General features: G+C 39.4%; 2 protein-coding genes across 2 annotated transcripts; one reads left to right on the plus strand and one right to left on the minus strand.

Annotated features, from left to right (window-relative positions):
- Positions 1-4,297: 4,297 nt before the first annotated feature.
- LOC139726974 (uncharacterized) lies at positions 4,298-6,354 on the minus strand. The gene has a single exon (XM_071637960.1). It carries the CDS (start codon positions 6,062-6,064, stop codon positions 4,310-4,312), a length of 1,755 nt encoding a protein of 584 aa, XP_071494061.1. The 5' UTR covers positions 6,065-6,354; the 3' UTR covers positions 4,298-4,309.
- A 6,304-nt stretch (positions 6,355-12,658) lies between these two features.
- Positions 12,659-17,334, plus strand: LOC139726983 (kelch domain-containing protein 8B-like). Its single transcript, XM_071637968.1, has 6 exons — positions 12,659-12,695; positions 13,376-13,772; positions 14,184-14,348; positions 15,006-15,209; positions 16,183-16,275; positions 17,048-17,334. Exons 2-6 carry the CDS (start codon positions 13,382-13,384, stop codon positions 17,332-17,334), a joined length of 1,140 nt encoding a protein of 379 aa, XP_071494069.1. The 5' UTR covers positions 12,659-12,695; positions 13,376-13,381.
- Positions 17,335-25,861: the final 8,527 nt, after the last annotated feature.

The following is a 25,861-nucleotide window of genomic DNA, read 5'->3' on the forward strand; positions in this document are numbered from 1 at the left end:
TCCTTTCAGAAAGTGTGTGTGTGTGGGGGGGGGGGGGTGTCATAACTCTACATCTGAAGACTTACTCAAAGTGGAGATGAAAGGTGTCGGGGAGATAAGTACGTAAATGTAATACAGTGCCTTACGGGGGTCCCAGGGCACACAAATATCTCTCCATGCTGGTATGCTGTCGTTATTTCATTTTCGAAGGTGGTGGAATACATCGCAAGAGACCTTCCAAGTGTGTTGGCAAGTTACAAAAACTCTCCAGACATTAATATTAGAAATCAATAAGCTCGATCTCTTTCTGCCTCCGGTTGGCTTGTCACAAAATTGAACATTTCCAGTTTGCAAGAGACACAATTAGCACAAATTTCGTCTTGGAACGGTAAATAAAATGTACATTAAAAGACACCGACAATATAAACCTGTTACACTCGTAACAAGTAACGATAATTAGCTCTACTGCGACGGGAAATATCAAGAGAGTGATGGAGTGTCGTAGCTTATCCTGATGGACTTACGGAAAGTGGTTTTCATTGTCGCCCTTATGTGAGTTTTTCCTTAAAATGGGTACCGGTATCTGTCGTGAACAAAAGGTTTTACCCGTGGGAGAGATGACTGCATGCAGTTCTCGTGTTTGCATTTCCCCTGGAGTCCGCGTTAATTGAATGCCAGCGGTCTGGAGCTACCCCTATTGCAAAATTTATCCCTTTTTCTTTTCATCTTCTTTTCTACATTACGTACACACTCGACTCTCTCCCTAACCTGCTCTCGCTCACTCGCTCCCTGTGTGTTCCTGAGCCTTTCACATAATGAAATGGAAGAAGAGAGAAAAAGATGTCTGTACGAAGTTGTTCTGCACTCAGAATGACTCACTCCCGACATACAAATTGCAAACAATATGCCGAATTTCTTATTTTGATTACATTAACTGCATATAAATGCACATACAAACATATCAATTAGATATATAGCGTTGATAGGTAGATTGTCAAGAGAAAAACAGATAATGCATATTTGCCAATAGGGTATTTTCGGGGGCCTTTCCCCTTCCTCAAGTTTTTTTTAAATCAACACACAAACACAAACATACACACACACACACACACACACACACACACATACACACACACACACACACACACACACACCAACACACATATGGACAGAGAATATGGGTGGTATGCACGTCTCTCTTTTCTCTCTCTCTCTCTCTCTCTTTGTTTTTGTTTGTTTGTTTTTGTTTTTTGCACAGGATAATGTTTTCAGTATGCTAGTTTTCACGGATGAAGATAAGCAAATAAGGAAATTCAAAGATAAATGCTATCTGAGCATGCGTATATCTCGCGATCAACCGGAACCCCGGATTTTATTCAGTTTTACAACACTTTCACATTCTGTTTGAGACACCAAGTGCTGCACCCGTGCAGGAATAATAATAGTTGTAACAAGATACATTTAAAGTGCTCGTGTGGTCACATACCTTTACATCACTTCACTAAAAACATGCAATGTTCGTAGAATCTATAAATGTGTTTCATAAAGAACACATCATTAAAAAAAAATGAAACAATCACTGATACGATTTTCACTTCCGCTTGAGCAGAGGATTTCGTTATATCACCTACATAAACGACCAACCCAACTTTGTAAATGTTGACGAATATACTAGTATATCAAAGGCATAAACCCTGTATATTCATTTTCATTTCTACCTTTAATGCGTTCCTGTTTTATCTGAGCAAACTATTTCATCAATTCACCTTTGTTTTTCTACCCAAGTTTGCTACTTCGTGTCACTGTTATACCCTGTCCATAAAGATTATGATCACAAAGCCTGCACAAGGCCGAGATGCATGAATTATAATCAAATACATCTACACCCAAAATTAGTTTCGCAGTGATTAGATAGACACCGACCTGCAGTGGTTCCATCGATATGTAATGAAATAAAACGAAAAAAAATAAAAATCCACAATCATTTCAAAGCATTTCACTTATGAAATCCCGATATTATGTTGTATTCAGGTAATGCACACACAAAAAAGAAAAAAAAAAACAGTTGTGGAATGTCTTTTCAACACTGTATGCCAACTACAAAAAAAAAAAAAGAATATGATAACTTCAACGTTTCGTATAACCATTACTAATGTCAACAGTAATCCACAGAAGAAAGTGGTGTCATTCCATCACTCGAATGATATTGGTATCATATAGGATTTAATAGAAACTGCAAATTGACGCATGAAAATTCCTACACACACACACATGCTTTACATGTTGTGCTTATATAGTATCAATTTTTTCTCTTACTCCTATTATTGCACAAAAAACGGCTGGACCCATCGCAATCATATCAAAGATTCATCATCCTCATAGCTTACAAAGGAATTGACTAACAGTGACAACCAAGCAATTTTAACCCTTATTTGTGCCGAGTAATCAAATGTGTACAAATTTCACACAAAAACATAAACACGTAGACAGTAAATTGCTGCGGTATACAGAGGGTTATAAGAACATCATCATGTCCTCACAGCCATTGCTGTTACCCTTATTACCTGACATGGAAAGTGAATGTATGTTTATGTATAATGGAGATAATTATGAAGTCCCGGCGAGAGATGAATATGGTCAACAATCACAGTGGGAAACACACGATGGAGATCTAGTTTGATTGTAACCCTGTAAACTCTGAAATACTGTTGGCATCATGCGCACCACGTTAGTTAGGAAAGAGAGTCTGAACTATTTTTACTTTTTAATTTTGCAAAGGTATGATTAAACCTCAGTCGAATAAAGTCACCGACTGCAGTGAACTTTTTTTTTCTCTGTTTGATTAAACTAGCCATGGAATAACAAATCCTATGAAACCTTGTTAAGGAATAAATCTCCATAAGTCAATATTATTGACTTTGATAATTTTTTAGGACAAAATGTTGTAGATACCAAAGATTTACTCGTCATAAAACGAAAAAACAAAAACAAAACATGTGCGTGCATTACAGTTGTTATTTGTTTTTCTGTCTAACAGTTGGCTCCCGATGAACGGATGTTCTTATTGAAACCATGTCCTGCACATGACTTCTATAGCGAGAAGCCTTCCTTTTCTGTTGTTTTTTTTATGAGGATGTAAAGTGAATAATTTTATTGAAACGATGATTCGTTATCGCAAGAGCGAAATAATAGGGAGATATCCTTGCGGCTATACTGACTTGGCCCAATGTATTAATGTTCAGCCTGCAATGCTCCTCACAACAACACATTTAAGTCTGAAGTTGGAGCTGCCGTACTGATACACTATCAATTAGCTATCAAACGTTCCTTGCTTCTTCGAATGGTAAATTTGATGCCAACAATTTGCACGAGGGATACAGTAAACTCTGGTGGCAGTACGAAAATTCTTCACAGGTCCTTTTCCACACAGATGAGCAGAATCGTTAGGAATGGTGCTGGTACGATTTGAACAATATCATCAAGGGTCAGAATTAGATTGTACAATACATCGACGACAATATTATGTATATTAATAAACAGAGTGTAGACATATTTTCATTACAGGCAAGAAACGTTGTTCTTAACATTCTTCTTATCGCTGTTTTCATAGAACGTTGTAAAACTGGCAACTTTGTTCTAATTGGCAGTAACAAGAATGAGGGAATGGAATGCTATCACAGCTTTTTCAACGTCCTTTAAAAGAAACTACATACCATGTATGATTTGAACATGATGTTGAAAGGCCATCGCCACAAATTTGGGGATTATAATGAGCTGAGACAATGCATCTGCAGCAACCTGTGTTTGTTTGTGTTTTAGGCATGATAGACTTGGATGTTAAAAGTCCTTTACTATTTTGATATTTTGGCGGAACTTCCTTATCTCGACTTGTGACTTATTTTGGTTCTTATGAAATTCATGTTTACTGTATGAATTGCAAGCGAAATACAAGCCGATGAATATCTACAAGAATGGCAAGTTCCAGTGTATGGTAGACCATGTCGTTATCAGAGAACTATAGCACCTTCGTTTAGCAAAGGATACGGAAAGACCACTAGTGGATAATTTCAACAGTCACCTGCTGCAATAAATAGTATACGTACGTTGTATAAAAAGCTGAGAAACAGTAGTGAAACAAAAAAGATCACTGTGGGTTTTTCCGTTTTTACTTCATAACATATACGTATGAATTAACATTTCATATATTGCTGAATCAAGAAAAATTCTAGTGCGAGAGGTAAATAAACTTTTTTGTTGATCTCAATAGACATAATCTGTTCCTTTTACGTATAATACAAAACAGGTCGATTGGTTAACATCAGTAACACAGTTAGTTCAATTTCCAGAGAGTGAATAAGGGGGATGAATGGGCAATCTTATGGCGCATTTTCAGAGGATTCAATATCTTCCAGTTGGGCGTTGGGACTCCGTAATTCGTATTGAAATCGGGCGGTATGCTGGCTGCCATCTTCTGTCTCATGATTTTAAACGTGTTCTTGATGTTCTCCTCCTTGTCCTTGAGCATTCGATCGCGATTCGAGCCTTTGATGGGCCGACGAACCGACAACATGACGTCGAGGTCGGTGTAGTCCGGCTTCTCGGCGACCTCCTCACGCTCTATGACCACGTCGGCGAGGATTTCGGACGGCGTAGGGCTCGGCGGGGAGACTGGTAGGCGACGCGCTTGGCTCCACTCCCTATCCTCGGCTGTCTGGAACATGGGCGAGATAATCGGCTGTCCCGTCGCACGGGAATGTGTTGCGCTCGCGACGCGGTAATACTCGTCGAAAGTCGACTGGGGGTCTTCGATCATGGTACTCTGTCTTCGAAGGTGATGTGGGCGGTGGAATATGCAGTCCGCGATTTGGCAAGATGCACCAGTGCAGGCATCCCGAGTAGATGCCCTCTGGAGTTCGTCGTTACGATCGGCATTCTCGGTTGGCAGGACAATCTTCGGCTGATCAACAGTGACCTCTTGAGCGAGATTCGTTGGTCGCCGCTTCAGTTTGAGTCTAGAACGTTTGAAGTTCAGTGGAATGTCATCCTCTTTGTCGCTTGTCACGTTGATGACGGGCACCTTCGAATGGGAGTCTGAGCCTACGCTTGATTTCGAGGCGACACTCACAGAGTCGTTGGCAACCTGCCCTTCTCTCTGTCTCTCGCGTCGATCGCCGTTTTCAGACGTCCTCGAAACTTTTCGCGACCTGGACCGCGAAGACGGCATGCTATCCACACCCTGTGGTGTCGCGATCTTTACAGATTTCGACCGATGTGTCTTCGACGATTTCCGCACGCTTTGTGATGAGAATTTGCCCGATGTCATGAAAATTGCTCGCCCCGGCGTGATGGTGTCTGCTCGCGTCACATCGTCGTCGAAAACGTCGTCGGCAAAGGACATGAAGCTCCTATTCGTGCCGCTGTTGATGCGGCTGTCCGTTCCAGTTGCAACGGTGTAGTTGGATACCGAAATATCCTCGGGAAAAAGATCAGAGTCCCACGCTACACGCGCTGGGGGCTTTGGCGTCTTGGATGGGCTGGAGATCAGAGGCGAAAATAGTCGACGGTTTCCTTCGGAGTCAAATCTATAGTATGCGTTCAACAGTTTGTCTGCCTTGTTTTTCCCCAAGCGATCTATGCTACCTCTTTTCTGTCGGGCTCTGAATGCATACTCGTCGAACTCTTTGGACATCTTCGAGACCGTCTGCTTTTTCTTGACGCCGCGTCGCTGCCTCGCTCCGGCGTCGGCGCTTTTCGTTACTTCGCCGCCATCCTCTCCCTCGAAATCGGACAGATCATCGCCCGAGCCGGCGCAATTCTCCCGTTGCTCAGAATTCAGTCGCTTCAACAGCTTTTCCACTTCTGCCACTTCCTTGTCTATCTGCAGCAGTCTCCTGCTCTTGCTGTCTTCGAGCGATTTCAGGAACTTGAACAGTTGCCGCTCGTCGAGTTTTTTAGCTCGCACCGTGTGCTGGAGAGCGAGCTTCTGACTCGACACTCTGATGTCTGTCAGATGTTTGGCGTGTTTGCTGGCGGCATGCGACCCCCGGTCGTGGCTCACTATGGGTACTGGGTTTTCTACAGCCATTGTATCGATCCTTTGTGCTGCATCGCTGACCCGAAACCTCACCTAGGACTTTTCCTCTGCCTTAATCCGCGAATTGCCAAATTGTCTCTGTTCGTCTTTGACACGAAAACCTCTCACCGGATGAACCTTTTCTAGAGGGGTTCGGGAAGAAACAATCTTCTATTTACACCGCAGTCATCTATTGTGTCGGTGGCACCGTTAATGGAGGTATTGTGCGCCACAAATGAACCCTAGTTATCTGTTTGCTATTCAGTTCTACCAAGACTGAAAATTTACTGGTTGATGGAAGTTCCCAGCCTAAGGGGTTTGTAAAAATGATGTTTATGAAGTTTTCACCAAGCGTAGATCCCTCTTATTACAGTGACGTCTGTTTACAACTCATCAGGGAGAGCTCATGTTGTTCAGGGGCAGCTGCTGCGGTCCTTGCTTTCAAAGAATCTGTTTGTAACGGTCAACACTTTCCCACTACACCTTCACAAGTGATGACGTCAGTATTCGGCACTTTCTCGTAGTGTCATCCTCTTGAAGATGAGGTATAGAGCTGCTTTCCCTTATTGTCTCTTGAATGGCTTTGGTTAGCCTAGTTGATCCCCCCTCGTCGGGAATCTTGGTCCTTGTCGTTCAACACCTTGGAGTGGTTCTCTTTCCCCGGTAATCCTCTCAGCTCAACTGGACAAGGGTTGTTTGTCTCGATCTGTGTGAAATACAAAAGGAAAAGGGGAGATTTTGTATCAATACAGAAATCAAGGATCATGAGTGAGCATAATGGGCAAACACGAGTCAGTCGAATGGAGACCTGAACATTGTCTTGTAATCCGCTTCGATGAGATTGTAATGTGATTATCTTCACTTGAATATGCGATTGCGAGATTAATTGAAGCAAACATGAGGGGCCCATCATGGGATATCACACTTCGATACTTTGTGGCTGACGACACATCAATCATGTATACTGAGTATAGCATTTTCCAGTCTATGGGAGTGAGAGTCGTTAATAATTACGTTATTCTTTCTCTGTCGGATATGTTGGAAGAATGTCATCCCGAGTATAAATTGAAATGTCGCGTTTTTGTTGTTCTTTTGTTTCATGAGCCGGTGAAAACTTTCCTAAAACACCTTCTGGAAGTCCCAGAAAATGTCTGTCACATGATATAACATTGACCTATTTGAGAAAAATCAGACTACCTGTTAAAATGTTATGAATTTGTTTATTCCATATATTAACTGCCCTCTGATAGAGCAAGGCTATGAACATCTCATAATGTCACAAAGCACAATATGTTTGAAGAAAAAAAAACACACTACATAATATGAATTTCAGATTTTTTTTAAAAGGAAGTAAAAATTCCTGTGACCTTTATCTGTGATTATTGATCATTCTAAAATTATGTCCTTTTTTTAGCGGGAGCGGGGGGGGGGGGGGGGGGACTGCGTCAGTTTATATTCCGAAATGCGATGATTTTTTTAAATGTGAAATTCGTTTTATGAATTGTTAAGGTTCAGTCTGCGTATGTACAGCCCGCTTTGAGATGGGAACTCTGCAATAATGCGTGACGTCGCAGCAGTAGGACGATGTAAAGAAAACATTTAAGAAATTCGGGGTCTCAAGGTTTGCAAAAGTGGGAACAGTATGTGCGAATGAAACAATACAGTGGAACTCATACAATATCCTCTTTCAACCTTCTTATAATGCACGAGCACAATATTGTCTACATCAGCGATGAAAAGCGTGTGTCGAGTCAAGACGAACAACTCGAGTCGTCTTTAAAATATTATGTTCTTACATTATGCCCATATGAAAATACAAAAAAAAATAACGTTAAAACACATTTTATATAAAGAGCACCAACAATATATCGATAAACTGCATGTGGTGTGTACATTGAACAAGAACTTAATACGAACACAACGTACAGAGTGTGTAGACAATGATTATGTACAAAACAAGAAAACACGAAGCAACGATCTCAATATCGGTTGCTGTATTGTAAATACTTATAAGTGCTATTTGCTTACAGCTCCCATCAAATACAGTAAGATAAAAAGGCCATTTTTTCCAGCAACTTGGAAAATAAGCATGCTAAGACTATTATGTCGAGATATGATATAAGGCTAGCATTAAGATTGAAAGCTTTTGTATAGAACTTACGTCTCTTGCTAACTCCGTGATATACAATGCCATCAGGCTATCACAGCAGCTGTAACCGTAGTAACAAATGATGCGCAGAACATTACGCACAAAGAATCGCTTAATTAACAGTCAGTTCTATCCTTTGACTAATCATTACCACATTAACCGTTTGCTGCGTTCGATGTGATTGCTTTCTTTATGGTCTGTATTGATAACACGCGAACAAAAATGTTCAAGTTGTGTTTGCTCTAGTTGTTGTTCCTCCTTGACGGGTAAAAAGGTGTGTTTGCAGACCGTGCTCTTTTTGATTACCACTCTATAGCATGCTTAGTTTGGAGGTTACTATCTTGAGAGACATCGAACATTACAGTCCTGGCTCTTGACAGGAACAGCTTCAAAGTCCAGATGTTCAGACGACAGGTGATAAAGCAACCTATGAAATCATCAATATTCTGACTACACCATTGGTCTATAGACATATCGCACTGGATGAAAGGAAAATTTGACTTCTGAAGGATTTTGTGTCGTCAAACCAGCAGGGAAAAGAATCAACGACAGAAAGGAGATATTCGACATAATTATCTTAGTCGCCAATCATATTTCATTTGAATATGACTGGAACCTTCCGAATATCTTTAAACCTGATAATCACGAACACGATTTCACGAGCAGAAACCATCCGAGGATCACCCAATGTCTTCCTCTGGTACATAGCGCCCGATCTATACCAACTGAAAATTATATCATCGTCGTACATTTTGAGAGCATCTGTTCGGAATGAGTGGGTAAACCACTGTGACAGCGCAGTTGACACACCAGAAACTCTCATAATTCTTCTCATCATCTGGTGAGCGTATTATAATGACGTATAAAGTACATGAGAAGAGGTTAAAAGCCAAAATTGTATATAGGACACCTGCGTTAAATAAAGTGCTTTCAACAATCTCGGCACATAATTATGCCTACGATATCTTACACACACTATTATTCCATATACTTACGATGGTGACTTTCTTGAAATTGAGTTTGTCGTGAAGTTTGGGTTGACATTCACTTGCACTTGCCCGGTTACCATCTCTCCCACGTTGCTCGTGAGGTTAACTCTCGGGTCAGGCTGCAAGGAACTGAAAGCCAAGTGTACACAGCCTCTAGGTAAACGTGACCGCGCGGAGATTCCCAGACAAAGTCAAATCCTGTATAGCGAACAACAAAATACTTCAAATTACAGAGAGAGTTTTCATAATGGTCCTGAGGTTTCGGAGAACTCTAAGGGTGAGAATTCCTGCAAGCCTCCTCCAAGTAGAGCTTAGATGTCATCCTCTTAGAAAGTTGTCATCAAGTTCAGGACGTATCTCGACCCAGTGCAAATCTATCTTATAACGGGCCTACTTCTTGTCTATACGCCTTGTCGCGTGCTTATAACCGTGCACACATCAGCTGCCTATCCCGAGAAGGGAAAGGTTAGCGTTAGTTGCTTTGACAACATTGATTTTCTCCGAAGACTTTCTACCGAGAGGGTTAGGGAGCGGGCGGGTCAATAATCCAGACAATGCACTTTGATAGTGTCGACCTGCACATAAAAACTTTGTTTGCCCTTTCACAGGTTGATTTGAAAATCTCACTCCTTCTTTCTCCTCACAACGTTCGACAGTGCCCCCCCCCCCCCCCCCCATCTGAGTCCCACGTGTCTGGTTTTCCCTTTTTTGTCGACGAAAGCCAAGAAGGAAATCTTCCCCTTTGAACGATAAACACGACAAGACGTTTTAAAAACACAGCAGGGTAAACAAATTCAAATAAAAGGAGAAAGGAGAAGCAGAGGAAGAAATTGACACTTTATGTAACTTTATTCATTATTTTTTTTATCTACTCACCCATCTGGAACAACTACGAACAGAAACTCCACATTCAATTACATATCGTACACGTTTGTGTACGAAAAAAGAGAAAGAACAGGAGAAGGAGGACGACGACGACGATGACGGTGACGAGATGATGATGAATTTGATCGTAGTCGCGTGATGCTGATGGAAAGGAAAAAAAGAGGAAGAAGAATTTAAGCACAAGGAGCTAAGTCAACAAGAACGACTAAGAAAAAAAAAGGATGTAAAATCTCAATATACTTACTGATTGCTCCCGCTTGTCCTACAACTTCTGCACCTGATCCTCGCCCCATAGCTCTTCAAATGCCATAATATTACGCTATTCCCCTGCAACCCTCATATTCCAAGCAGAGCAGATAACGCATTGATGCCTGCAGAATGATACTGCAAAGTATTAGATTACCATTTATTTGGCGTAAACATGGAATATAATTGGTTACACTCTGACTGAGAATATGTATGGTATATCTTAAGCAGATAAGACTTGGTATTTATAGTGAGCACTTACTCGAATTCGTGTTCGGCGCGTGTGAGAGAATATAAGATTACCAGTAGGCCCTATAGGAAATTGAAAGTTGCTATGGGAAGCCACCCTGCACAGCCGCGTTAATGGCAATATCTATGTATTATTAATCGCCTTGCAGCGGATCAAAGTAATAAACGCGTGTCGTGTCTTAAGGCGCAAGCCTCAAGGTAGCTGATGACGTTCCTTTCTATACATTCAAAAAATTGTGTGCACAGTGGGTGCAGTAGACTTTCCACCTCCCCGGTCACTAATGAGAAGTGGAAGGGTTTATTGTTTAAAATATGCTTTTTACTTGGCCAGAGTGTATAACCAAATTGTGTCCCAGGTGTGTGCAGTCACAGTGCGTCTATAGAACCATGCATTGACGTTGATGTGGAAACCGAGTCCTAACAATTGCGCATGGAATAGATGAAAGCATTACGTAATAATACAGTGCGCGTGATAGCATACATTTTATCATCAAGTTTAACAATATACAAATATGTACTTTGCCTCAAGAGTTTCTGGTTAAAGCTATGGGCAGAGGTGACTCCACTAGTATCATTTTTTGGTGAGGAGCGCAGGCCCGAAGTGGTATGACCAGCAGGGTCATACTGTTTGAGGCACGGGGCCCATGGTTTTAACCGTATAAACTCGAAATTAGGTATTATTTGCTTGACATCACAGATCACAAGATTAAATAAAAGAAGGGAAATTGCGGAGAAAAGTCATGTGGTGGATGCGATGTTGTGGAGGGATCACCATACGAGGCAAGTAAGAAACAGGGCGCGATGTTGAATTGCTCTGTGACATTCACGACACAAAGTGACCAAGCAGTGCGCAAAGTCAAAATTGCTTTGTGATGTCACAATTGCTTTGTGACAGTTCTAAAATTGACCGTAAGGAGCAGCGCGCAAAGTCAGAATGGCTTTGTGATGTCACAATTGCTTTGTGACATATTCAATATATTCAATTCATTTCACAATTATTCAATTATTCTATTTTTCCTCGATAAAAGGAAATGCATAATAGGCAATACATTTTGATACAAGGTGATACATATTTCACAGAGTACACAATGGAGTATTCAGCATGCCAAACACTTTGAAATAGTTGAAAATACAGTCATATGAATAGGCCTATGTTTCTTAGAGAGAGAGCTCCTAATACCATTCTTGTGGCAGTTTTATCTATTCTTTATACCAGAAACAGGAAAACACAAAAGATCTATAGGCCTAATATATATGCATGGTATCCGACATGTGAAATCATATACAAATTAATATAATATTAGTTAGATTATAATCCACATGTTATTTTCTACATGAACCCATCTCACAGTCAATCATAATACTTGTATTTATAGGCCTGGACAATAAAATTCACTATTCATTCATTCATTTTATTTAACCACGGTACTAACATCAGCCACGGCTGTTTTTCAGTCAGTCCGTGATATGTCAGTCAGACTATGATATTTCACAGTGATTTTTTTTTTCGGCATCCCCCCCCCCCAAAAAAAAAAGAAAAAGAAAAAAAAAATCTCGCGGGAGAGAAATAAAGTCCCCTCCATAGAGCTGTATTCATGGTCCCCTCTATGCTTTATGAAATATCACAGCCGTGTATAGGTGTAATAGTCATATCAATATCATATTCAAGTGTACGCTTTAAAGTGTGTTTTTTATTTTATTTTTTCCTGTAATGTCTATTTTATTTATTTCATCAATTCGTCTTTTATCTTATTCATTGATTTATTGTTTTTGGCATAGCGCTGTATCGATCAATAGCTCATCTCTGGATTTTTGGACTGATAATCATCTGCTTGTAAATGTCGACTTGGGCGGAGTCAGTAGGCCTACTACAGTATGTGTTGGACTCTCGAACGATCCTTATCATGCTGGCAGCAACAGCGCGAGGGTAATCTATCTGCGCGCCTGAGCCTGAAGCATACGGCACTCGGGCCCGCCGGAGCCGCGCAGCGCATGCAGCACCACCACATTTTGTACGACGGAGCCGAATACCACTGTTACCAGCATTCATTCATAGTTAGGCGCCTTCAGTTGGTAGCCAGCCGTTGGTTGTACCGATCGAGAGGGAGCAACAACTGGAACCTCTGTAAGTAGTTTCTGCTTGCTGATATCGATAACACATCTATGAATTGTGCATGACAGTTATTCTCTTTTGGATATGACTGTCTAGCTCGTACTGTAACAATCAGCGCAGAAAGTCAAGAAAGTCACATTCCTGTTGCCTTGTAACGGATAGTCCCATACACTGAATTGGGTGTATGGGACTACCTGTAACTGAAGTGTCTTTAAAGTGATGTCTCTGTTCTGCTTCTGGTAATTCTGTCTCGCATGCAAATCAGTGAAAGTTTATAAAATACGGATGAACGTGTATATATACTCAGGTTTGAAACTGCACCAACGGAAAAAGTTTCTCAGATTCATTTTCAGACGTAGATTCTAAAATTAATTTTTTTTTATTATTTCAGATTTTATTTTATTTCTATTTTCTGTGTTGATTTCAACTCACAAATTCCATCAAAAAGAGCACTCATAATTAAAGATTAACTATCTAAATATAAATCACCTCATAGTCGATACTTTTGCTATGTTTTGAAGATATCCCTCTCAATTCCAATGGACTGATGAAGGTTTTTATGATTGGATACTCTCGCATTGAATACACCTTTATAGTGTTTGTGATGCATGCAAGAAAAAAAAGTAATAAATATTCATTTTTAGCTAGTCTTTAGTTATTGGTTTGTTTTGTCCCCCCACCTTAATAAAAAGGGTAATATGGCAACTGCGGCAGTTGCAGGAGGAGATCACTTTGCGTGGGAGGTACTCCCACCCATGCCCACCAAGCGGGTGTATTCCACAGCTGTAGAATGCCAGGGGAAGTTATATGTCATCGGAGGGGTGAGCATGCACGGGAATCCTCTGGATGCGTTTGAAGTATACGACCCTGAGAAGAAGAAGTGGAACAACCGCCTGCCCAACCTGCCCAACAAGCGAGGTCAGCCAGCTGTAGCCGTGGTCGGCGACAAGATCGTCGTCCTCGGTGGTGTGGCAGGAGGCAACGAGGCCTCTGATGCCGTGGACGTGTTTGACACGTCTACCAAGAAATGGATCATGGGCATGAAGACACTGGGGGAGCAGATTCAGAACATTGCAACTGTAGTCCATAGTAAGTTGACTCAACACAACAGCCTTGTTCCTAGCCCCAGGCAAAGGGAGAACAGAGAGGAGTCAAGATGCCTTGTTTAAAGTGATTGAGAGCAAATTCACATACATATGTAGATTCTGTCTAGTCCCTTGCAGTGATAATGCTGATTTAAAGTTATGGATCTCCATACCAAGCTTATTCCTGAACATTTTACACTGCCCCAACTTTACACATCATTGAATATGATTGATTGGTATTGATGAAGATGAAACCATACACTAATGTGAGAATATGGGTCATTATATCGTAAAAATGATAATGTCATAACTCATTGCTGACACAGTTAATATGATGTCAAACTGTCACCATTTTGATGTGGACCATACAAGTTACTATATACCCCTTTGTCAACGCTTGTCTTATATTTACTAGATGGCAAAGTCATAACGATAGGGGGTATGAAAGCCAATACATCAGCACTGCAGCAGTGCCGAGTCCTCAACATTGAGGAGAACGTGTGGCTAGAGCTGCCAGACATGCCAACGGCCCGCTATGGAGCAGCTGCCCATCTCAAGGGCAATCTCATCTATGTCCTTGGTAAGTTCCAGCCATCATGATGAAATGACTTGACATTAACAGGTCATTGCACTCTGACATGTATGTGTCACTTGTTAAGGAGTTTGGTTGGCATGGAGGATTATAGCTGTGCTCATAAACTCACATGCTACGGTGATGGTGGATATTCTGAGACAATGATGAGAATGTTACCAATTGAGAACACATATCATGGTCACTGCCTTCATGCAACATGCACCATGTTTGGTGATTGTGCAATGTAGGCCTACCCACAAGTGAATTGCATGCATGCTTGTCTATAAGTTGAGAGTTGATCACAGCAGATATTTCCATGTTACAAGACTATGTCATTAGTTAAGTGGTCAAGTATTTCTGTCAGTAACAAAGTGAAACAGTTTTGCCAAAGCATGCAATGCAGCTTTGTTTTATGTATTTTATGATACATGGCTCCAGGTTGTAAAAAAAAGTGAGTATTTATTGAGATTATGAATTGTATTTCAAAATGATGTCTTGCAAGAAATCTGGATTTGACGAAAGAAGGAACAACATTTTGCAGCCAGAGGAGGGTACCAGCAAATGTGCTCTAGTGATGAAATAATCTGTTAACCCACCTGAAAAAGGATGGATGTTATACCGATCTGAGTTGCACTGCATCCCTATTTTTTTTTAATGACACAGGTGGTAGGAATGGCAAGTACCCAATTCAGGCCCTGGAGGTGCTGGACCTCAAGCAGTCCAAATGGACCAAGCTCAAGCCCATCACCAAGCCCCGCGTCTTCTGCTCCTACATCATGACGGATGACAAGTTCTACTGCATCGGGGGGCTCCAGGCGGACGGGAAGGACTTCCACGACAACACGGAAGAGTATGATGTCGAAAATGGTAAAGCGCCAGTTATGTTCATGCGGAATGCTCATCTGCTGAAATGGTTGCCAGATTTTTGTGTGGTTTATTCGCTTGTGTTCTTACAGGATAGTTAGATAGTCACGCAGGAGATACTTGTCTCAATCTTGTTTGAATTCAAACTTTTGAACATTAGATGCATGGGGGCTTAAAGGGTTAAGCAGTAATCCCATTCATATCACAAGTCTCAAAGATGTTCTCAAAATACTGGGCAGTAGGAGAGACAAGAATGTCAATATTGCTTTATATTTGTCAAATGCACAATATTATATGTAGCCAGTTTAGCTATGTATTACTGTATCTACAGCTTTATGTTTTGCCTACGTTTGCTCATTGCTGATTGATGAAACTGACTCTTCTATAACCATCCCAAAGCATGCAAACATGATGAGTCCTGAACAGTGTTTTTATCTGTCATGATTACCATACATGTTACTAAAAGGGACCTCCAGGCTAGGGTAGACTTTCTTTTATCTGTTTTTTGCTTTAGAAATACATGCCAATGAAATATCTGTAGCATGGTTATGATTTCTGTGAAGAAAAAAAGCAAAAAATCATTAATGGCATTTTCAGAATTTGTCAGGAATATAAATTCCGTTTACAAATTTTGTCTGGTTGTGCATCTTATTGATATGTTTGTTCAATGCTTCATGCTTCTAAATTGTCATGTGCACTGTATCAACACTGTTGAAGGAGCTTTCGCTTTGGGATGGAAATGCTACAGCAGCAACAACAAGTGAAACACAGTGAGCGAAAGAAAAAATACTGAAAGAAGGGTTATTTGAATGAGTATGATTACCTTCGAGTCATGTACCTTCAGTGACATAGGGAATTTGAGCAGCATCTGGTTCAGAGCATGGGCCACATGCACTCTTGAATATCTTTCAAGTCTATTCCCATTTTAAGGGATCTTTTTTCAAAACTTTTTAAATCTTGGGTTTTTCTCCACCAGATGAATGGACAGATTTGGATCCCATGCCTCATGTTCGAGGGGACTTCTGTGCAGGAATCATTGGGGGAAAGATTGTGGTCGTTGGAGGAATGAGTAAGTGAAGCTGTTTCAGCCATAGAATTTTTCAAACAGGCATGCATACTTTTAGAGTTTTTGAAAATGCATGTTTGTGTGTCATATTCATACATGAGCAATTGTTCAGACAGTATGCAGTAGTTAGCAAGCTCCAGTCAGCTATTTTCATGAATATGTGTTTTATAGATTTTATAGATTATCCTCTATGTATAGCTCTGAGTGGGTAGTAGTTAAAAATTCTGTTGTTGATATCGCTAGACATTCAAACTCATTGCTTCAAGAAATCATGATTTCCCATAAAATTCAAGCGTAGTCACCCAGTTTCTGTAAGCAGTGGATTGTTTAAACAAGTAGAAAAAAATTGTAGAGCATAAGAGACTGAAGAACACATGTCCTGAAGTCTGCCAGTGATAAAATGATGAATGATGATACCAGTGATAAAGATTGAGACATCTCCATCAGTTGTCCAGTACTGTAAAAGTGGATATTGTTGCGGGACTAATTTTTCACGCTCGGCGGGGTTAGAAGAGTTTGCATGTTTTTAATTCCGCGGAATCCAGACATCAACTACTGGAACATATGGCAAGCAAAAATATTTGCGTGCTTTTATTTTTGCACTAGTTTCTGGTTGCGCGAAATGTGTGAAAATTTCCACTTTTACAGTATCAGGACAAGAAACCCATCAGGCTCCTTCCTGTGAAATACCAGACCTACCCCAGATCCGAATTCCAGCCATCACTGTATTCAAAAGCAACGGAGCGGTTTGACCGTTTCGTGTTCTGTTTCGCAGGTCGCAAGGCCCTGCCCCTCACCGAGTCCGAGTGCCTGGAGGACAACAAGCTATGGAAGTCCATCCCGGACTGCCCGACGTCCCGCGGGTCGGGCACCTCCGCCGTCTTCCAGGGGAAGCTGGCGATCATCGGCGGCTTCACGCCAGAGGGCGTCTCCAATGCCGTGGAGTTCCTGAGCGTCGGGGCAGAGCCTGCTGCCGACAGTGGGACCAAGGGTGCTGCTGGTTCCGCAGCGGGAGCTGGGAAAGCATCAGCCAGGGGGAGAGGGAAGGGCAAAAGGAGATGAGTTGTCTGCTCAACTAAATTTGAAGACAGAACAAAAGATTTGCATCTCTTACAACCCATCTGAATGGACTTGGGTTGATCAAAAAGAAATATGGGAGTGTGATAGTCCCCCTCTATGAGAAAGCAGTGGTTGAAGGTTTCATCTTGTGCAAAGTTTCATAGTCATAAGAGTGCTGAAGAATGCCAATTTAGGCATTTGGAAAAAGTAGATGTCCGGAGTATGCAAATATTGACAGCATTGAGAGACAACGTTATGATCATGTGGAAGTTATCACTTTGGAAAAGTGTAATGTCATAAAACATAATATGAAGTACACGTGTGAGATGCAGTTTTGAATGAAGGAGATATACCAGGTACCCGGTACTAATGTCAAAGAAAGTCGGTGTCATAGCTCACAAATATCGATGTGTCATGAGAGAAGCAGTTGTAATCATAGCTTTGCGGTTATCTTAGGAGCAAACTGTCACAACAGGTATGTGCACAAAGGGAAATAGCATTGCTGGGGATCATTGAATTCCACTGATTTTGTCCATGTTCAGATTGAGTCATATATCCAGTACCAAATAATGATTAGAGACAGAAATAGCAAAAGATGATCTGTGGCTCATGTGCCACCTTTAATAGCAAATGTGTAGATCTTTAGGGATTGAAAGTTTTACATCAAAATCTATGGGAATGATCCATATTATGTTGTAATTTAAGTGCTGCCTTTTATTGGATCTGAAGAGAATTTTAAGTAAACCTTTGCTATGTACCAAAGTACTTCTTTTCTAACCTTGAAAATTGTTTGGTGTGTTTGTATATCTAAGTGGTTTTGTGCCTGATTTGCTTCTACTTTGTTGGGAATATTCTGTCATTGAGCACACTCCAGTACTAGCATGAACATGTAGTAGCAGCCATTGGTGTAGCATAGTCCTCAAAGTTAGGAATTGCACCTCTTATCATGGAATTAAACACCATCATACCATCATAAGATAAATCATATATTGATTTGTGAGGTTGTTGAGGGAAAGAAAAATACAGATGTCATCATATCTTTTTTTTAATGAATACTTCAGGTACCTGACAGTACTAGGAGGGAGGGAATGAAGTGAGTTGCCCAGAAATGCACAGAGGTCACTATGAATATATAAGATGCCATGACCTATACACCTGGCTGTATTCTTCATGGCCCTGATATGCAAATTACCGAGGACTCTTGAGGAGATTATGTATTTATGTTTATTGTGGCTTGACACAACTCATGTTCTTTAAAATGAGCACTCATAATGCTGGAAGCATTAAGACATTCACATCACAGTGGCAGAACAAAATTCACATGACACTGATAGATACTTCCCACCTATCAGTGTGAGGGGAAGACACCATACTCATGCAACAAAAATAAACAAGAGAATACAAGGAACACTTCCATTTCCAACCTTCTTGTGATAAACTTGTGTCATGGTTGACAAATGCTAAATTCTTATATCAGTGGCCATCATGACCAAAGATTGAATGATGTGACACTTAAGCTACAGTTTATGACCCCCTGTAGATGCTTTTGGAGTTGCTGCTGTGAATGACATGTATCTTGTCCCACTGAAGGACACTTTCACAAATGGAGAATGTTTAGGAGGTTAATGAGCTGGAAACATTGTTAAAAGAGCAGCTGATCAATGAAGATGTGCCCCAATTGTACAAAACTTAACTCATAGCATAATAGAATTTCATGGTTTCTCTATTATAATCTACGGACATTTCAGAATAGCAGAGGAAACAGATTTTAAAATGTGGGCCATTTGAATGTTAGTGATTCATCAAATATGGTGTCCTGTGTTGACTGGGGGATAGTTGTCATTGGTTACCAAGATGACATCACTAGTGTAGTACTAATCAACATGAATTTAAATTATCATTTGTCTTTAATGTCTTGAAATGATGTGGATGTAAATTTTGTTTAATTTACCAGGGTATTCATTCTCGTTTGAATTTTAATTGCTGAGATTTTGTGCTTATTATTGCATGTTCAAAATGATCTCTCTTTTTGTAGGCTTCAGTCATTATTTCTGATGGTAAAGTCGGTCATTGTTTGCATACTCAATGTCAACCAAATGTAGCTGAAGAAGATTTAGGCCCATCTTTATATTTTTTCCCAGATATCTCTCTTATTTGATTTTGATTTGTGTTGCACACCCTTGATAACAATCAGACTTTTTATTTTTGCAGTGCATTGTGTCATGAGTAGTGAGTGCAATAGATGGGATACCACAAGTGACTAGAGGGTAACCATCAAAGTAAATCCAAGCAGACTCCAAGCTAATCTACAAGTAATAAACTGCATGTACAATCCAATCTACAATTCTGCCATAAGAGAAAGCAGAAGTATGTCTTAAAAACTAGTCCCTATTGTACTCGGCAGATGTTTATGGGAAATGCATGTTATAGCAAAATTGGCTCTTCCTCAACAGGTTAATGAAAGAACATCAGATCTGTTATCAGGCAAAAAGATACACAGTTTTAATGTATACTGTACGACTTCGGTAGTGCATGTCTTTTCAAGCACAGTTTTATCCCCTTGTGGCACACATGCAAAATAATGAGTGGTCAAGATTGTGAGGTTACAAATTTTTGTTCTTTTGTTGTTATCATTATTATTATTATATTTTTTTCTTTTGTTGCAAGGTAAAAGATGAGATGCTCTGTGCAATAAGTTGAAGCCAATTTGAATAGAGCTTCTGATCTTTCACCAGCTGTAAAATCTTGTTCCATTGCTTGAGCTAAGACCATATTTCTGTAGTTTTTTTATACACCACTTTGTATGTTAACAAGGCTAAGGGTTGAATATTATGACAAGCATTTCTCAGGGAAAGGAGAATTGGGAAACTAAGTTTCTTGAAGAGCCTATGGGAGTCATTGACGTGGTTGGTCACATCAGCATGAGTCACCCTAAACTGTTCGACAGCATTTCAACGCTCGATAGCAAAAGCGTGTAATGGTAATTTTTAGTGTGTCATGTGATGAGCAGTTGACCAATCGGGTGGCATAAATTTTATTGGGATGTTTTGATAATGATTCTATCACATTGGGTGCGATTTTCCTGAAGATGGTGATTTGCCCTTTGGATAAGATGATAATTTGATATCATTGCTGTCAAGTTTGACATGCACTTCCATCCACTGCCCAGCTTTCCTCATCTTCTTGGTCTCATTTCCTTGGTGATACATGATTTTTATATTACCGTGAAATCGAGTTTGCAAAGACAGAATTTAGAACTTTGACATCAATGATATATGCAGTTTGTACAGCATAAAAACAAAAGGAAGAATATGGATCCATTTGCACATCTGATATCATGGTTGATATCGTCGGTTAGAGTAGGCAACTGTCTCAAGCAACGAAGCTGGATTATATGCTGTATTGTTCAAACATAGATTCAACTCAATATTGACTGCATGACTTCGATACTCCAAGCTCTGGGGTTCTTCCAAACTTGTCTTTCACGTCTACATCAGAAAGAGAATGCTTCCATTTGCAATCTTGATCATCATTGCTTGCTTGTCTAATGGTTGGAGCATGTTCCAAAATGCAGCTTGATTTTTTTTTCATTTATTTATTTATTATTGTTATTATTATTATTTTTTTTTTTTTTTGGCAGAATCAAATCATGACATTGAGCTCTCTGTACCGTATTGGTGTACAAACATTGCTAGATACTGTGTTAATGGTAACTCTTAACTTGCCCCTTTTCTAACAGCAATTGGACATAGAGATTACTGTATGGTACAGTAGTATAGACAATGAATGATAACAATATCATGAAGGATCATTGTACACTAAAAAATCAGGGTGTAACTTCACACTAGGTTTCTTGAAAAGTTTGTGTGTAGTAGAATTATTCCATCATCTAAATCTCTTTTTACTTATTCTTGAAATAGATTGTTAAATATGTGGGTCCAGCTTGTTATGGACTGCCCTCAGCAGATGAAACAGCATAGGCCTATATCAGGGGCCCTGGTCATGAAGAGGTGTGCATACATTGTGAATTGTAGGGCGTGCAATCACTGTATGACAGCAGCCTGGAAACAACCAATTAAAGAAGGCTTTTTAAGTCGTTGAAGCAATAGCTGCACAACTCTGTGAAACAGGCCCCATATATCATTCTATGAAAAATACACAAGATGAAGGTGCATGATAATTTCAAGTCACTTTTGAAGTTGTCTCATATTTGATAAAAACAGGACTGCATATTACAAAGAATCTGAAATCTTTATTGCTATATTTTCATTGTTGTTTGGGATGGGATTATGTAGCTTAGGTTACTAATATACACATATACAATCAAGTGATCTGTGAACATTTGCCATAATGTGAATATGCCTTGATGCAATTATTGTGTAGTATGTGGGGATATACATATATAATATCTGGGATATGCATTGAAGCAGAGAAAGACAGTTTAAATAGGATCATTTATTCCATTTTCTGTGTCCATAACAAGCCGAGTGATTCATTTGTGAGCTTTTAAATGTGTGATTAGTATGGCACAGGTGTATTTAAAAGGAGTAACAAACTTCTGAAGCATGTGTCATTACATAAATGAAAGGGGAAAAAATCTAGTGCATAATCACACCTGCTGTAAAGAGCAGCAGTTCTTGCTGTGTATGATGTCATGTTTTGCCTACTTGCCAAATATTTAAGATCAGTGTCCATTTGCAACTCAATACAACAAGAAAATATTCCTAAAAAAACTCACAGCTTCAACTGAATGAGGCATTTTAGAACATCTCAAAGTTTTGATGTTCTGTTATTACATATCAGCCATTTTGTCAATAAGTATAAATGTGTTTGTTGTGATAGGCAGTGTGTTAGACTACATGTACTGTTCTTCATCATAACACTCGATCCCCCCCCCCTTGTATCCACCTTCAGTATACCTCTTTGAGAACCTGTGTACATATAATATATGCATTGTACTATGCCAACTCACTGCTGCAGCATTGCTAGTAAGTGAAGCAGTACTGTAAGTGCAGGGTCGTATGAAAGTTTTAATTTAGTACCATGTGACGAGTCCATCACAATCCCCAAATGTCGGAATTCACAGCTGCCCTGTAATTGACCAAATGCGTAGAATTGAGAATAGATTGTACAATATCAGGTGAGGTGCATTTTTGTTTACCGACCTTAACTTGGGCATAGCCACTCTTCTGATTTTTTTTTTTTTTTTTGTCTTGATTTTCTCAGGTATGGAGTACACAATGGTAACTGTCTCCACTTGAGATATCAAATCAGATTCTATCTTGCCATTGCCATGTATTTTTTTATTTTTTTTAATTATTGTTTTATGATTTTTGTGGTATCCGATTACACATACATGGCTAAAGTTAATTATCTTTTTTAAGCTTATAGTCAAGTTATGTCATATATTTCTATCTGAAATCTTGGGGACAAGATATACCAGTTTGTCACCCCCCCCCCCAAAAAAAAAAAAAAAAAAAAATGGAAAAAAAGGAGAAAGAAATGACGCGAGATGTTCAACTCCCAATTCCTAAATTAAGTTAGCAAAACTGGATCCTACTTGTAGTTGCATAAGCGATCAGATCATACATAAGTCAGAAAATCAAACATAAGTTTCTTAATACTCAATTCTGATTGGCTGATACCTGAATTAAGTTTGATTTTGTGACTTATGTTTGATTGCATCTATTTATGCACCAGGGTCATGATCAGCAGTTTATTGTCAATGTCAAAGTTTTGGACATTTCTTGTGCTGCAGCTACCTCAAAAGTTTGGACTATCTGTGGACAATCACAGGCTGCAAGGGGCTTAAAGTTTTTGTTAAAATTTTTGTTGTTACTATGAAAACATTAATTCCAACAAGTGCAAGTATTCCTAAATATCTGACAAATCCATGAAGAAATAAATAAACAAAAGCTCTGAGTTTGTGAAACAAGACATGTCATAATTACCTGCTTGAATCACCAAGGAAGAATTTGATTCTTCAAAAAAATGAATGTTTCAGGAAGTGTGTAAGACATGTACTCAAATATTTTGAATTAATGATGTGTGATGTTTACATTTATATATTTAGGCTTGAATCTGGGCAGACAGAGGCTGTGTTTACATTTACATATTTAGGCTTGAATCTGGGCAAACAGAGGCTGTGTTCTCTTCTTTTTTTTTTTGTTATTGCATACTTTGTGTACGACAGAGTTATGCATAGTACATCACTAATGTCTGAAGTTTATTAGGAGTTTTGTACAATTTTCTGTGTATCTTTTGTAATATGAGAATTGTAATAAATGTACAATGTACAACCATACATGCAATGACTATAGCAATTTCATATTTAAGCAATTTATCGCCTTACAATATTTCTTCACAATATGTTTTGTACAACAATCATGAAATTGATAGAGAATACGACAGATAATATGCATGAATTACTGATTCAACTTTTGATATTGAAATAAGGTTTCTTCGGTTGCATATACATGTTCATGTACCACTTAACACCACTGCTTCTGTGTTCTTTTTAAAAAAAAAATGAGAAAAAGACCCCGAAATGCATACAGCAAAACATCCACACATCCAACATAACTCTGAAATGGATCTGCCAGATACATTAAATTAAGACACATGGGAGACATGGGTTTTTTTCTTCCTCTTCATTTGCACTTGATAGCAATTATATATTTTCAATGAAGAATATATCATGTCTGAGACTAGTTATGATACAAGCCAATCAACATCTGATATATTTTTTTATGCCGAACATAATTTTGGCAAGTAAATATAAACTCCTTGGGAAATCTCATAGGAAAATAGAATGAAACTATTCATACGTATTTACACTATATCAGTGTAGATCATGCACTCTGTATGTATAATGCGCAAAAATTAATTTACATAACAATAATACATGCTGTACAAGCGGCTCATTCAGTGATAGCTGAATACATACGGCCAATTCAGTGCAAACACAAACAAACAAATTAGCTACATCTGGTTACCTAACGACTACTATATCTAACTAAAATCTGCTTCAGAGATGCTAAGCTACAGATGTCGGGCAATGCATTTGATTCCATCTGACATTTTTGGATGACAAACAGGTCATATTTATCATAATTTGACAAAATGGTTCAACAACTGCCCTAAACCACGACTGTATTCATCATCTACGTCTGAACAGGAATAATTGTCTCAGGTCATTGTCCATGGATACTTTATGGAGGAATTTTAGTGTCACATAGGATAGGTTTCAGGGAATCAAAAGGTAAATGGGAGACTGAGGGGTCATTGTCCTTTAACCCGTTGAGGACGGTATGATTTTGCTACAACACGAATTTCCCATAGACGCTTGCAGGAGTATACTTGGGACTCGTCCTCAATGGGTTAACGACCTTTTCATTTCCTATTCACCATCTCTTCTGTTTTCAATCGGGAGACAAGAGCACCAATAATCCTTGGGACTGTAGCACCAAAGATATTCCAATGCATGGACAGTAATCGAGGTCTGTGCCCAGTCTTCCATCTACCAACTACATATTTGACACTGCAATTACTAGTGGCTAATCACTGCAAGGAAACAACCTGCCTCATAAATGAAATTGCTGCTTTTCTGCTTTAGCAGTATGCCCACATGCTCAGCGCCCTACTTTCTTTTTTCATTTCCTTATCTTTTCTCCCTCTCTTTTTTTTTTTTTTTTTTTTTTTTTGGCATGTCTACATATATCTATTTTATTTTTGAAGTTTCTTTTGTAGTTAACCAAGAAACATTTTTTGTTTGTTTTCTATTTTGGGTAAATTTTACTTGTTTTTCAATTGAACTCTTGTCATGTTTACACATCTGTAAACATTTATTTTGTTACACGACAAAGAACCAAACTGCCATCACTAACTCAAGAAAGAACTTCACACCTGGCCAGCAATTTCACTCTTCCTAACTATATCAGGCATGATTTTTCTTTTCTTCACATTATGATATAATCTGTATTGCACTTAACATAATCCATACTTTCATTGGCCCAAGTTGAATGTGATGCCTGTCATATGCTCCCTTTCTGTGCTTTGAGTGCCAATGGCACAAAAAAAACTCCATAGTGCTGTATACGCTGTCAAAGTCCCTCTGGCACAGAAAGGGTTAAAGATTAATTAAATTCCTGATGTCATACATTTCACTGGCTTATTCATCCTGTGACAATGCATACAACATTGAATAGAACTCCATTCTTTTTTTGCTTTCATTTCTTTTGTCTTTAAGAATACCTTAACACACAACTCTTTGCACAAACCAATGCTTCCAGGTGCAGTGCAACACAATATGCACATGGAGAATCATTTGTGCATGCAAAGCACCAAAAGAGTCAAGGAAATTTCAGCAAAAAAAAAAAAAAAAAATCAGATTTTCATGAAATCTCACATAAACTGATACTGTGCTTTATTTTCCAGTGGGCACATCTCCTGGCTCGCCTTCTTTCCTGAAACTATTAGCTTGGTGAACAGGGATTACATCATCCCTCTGTTCCCATCTGCAACTTCTTGG

Source organism: Diadema antillarum, unplaced genomic scaffold (genome assembly GCF_040938485.1).
Source record: "Diadema antillarum isolate AM-2024a unplaced genomic scaffold, OU_Dant_1.0 seq00000107_RagTag, whole genome shotgun sequence".
Taxonomy (NCBI): Eukaryota; Metazoa; Echinodermata; class Echinoidea; order Diadematoida; family Diadematidae; genus Diadema; species Diadema antillarum.

Excerpts from the sequence above, each read along its gene's own strand:
- LOC139726983 (XM_071637968.1), top strand. The coding sequence starts at position 13,382 with ATGGCAACTGCGGCAGTTGCAGGAGGAGATCACTTTGCGTGGGAGGTA. Across the intron at positions 14,349-15,005 it reads CAATCTCATCTATGTCCTTG|GTGGTAGGAATGGCAAGTAC; the intron begins GTAAGTTCCAGC and ends TTAATGACACAG. Across the intron at positions 16,276-17,047 it reads TGTGGTCGTTGGAGGAATGA|GTCGCAAGGCCCTGCCCCTC; the intron begins GTAAGTGAAGCT and ends TCTGTTTCGCAG.
- LOC139726974 (XM_071637960.1), bottom strand. The coding sequence starts at position 6,064 with ATGGCTGTAGAAAACCCAGTACCCATAGTGAGCCACGACCGGGGGTCG.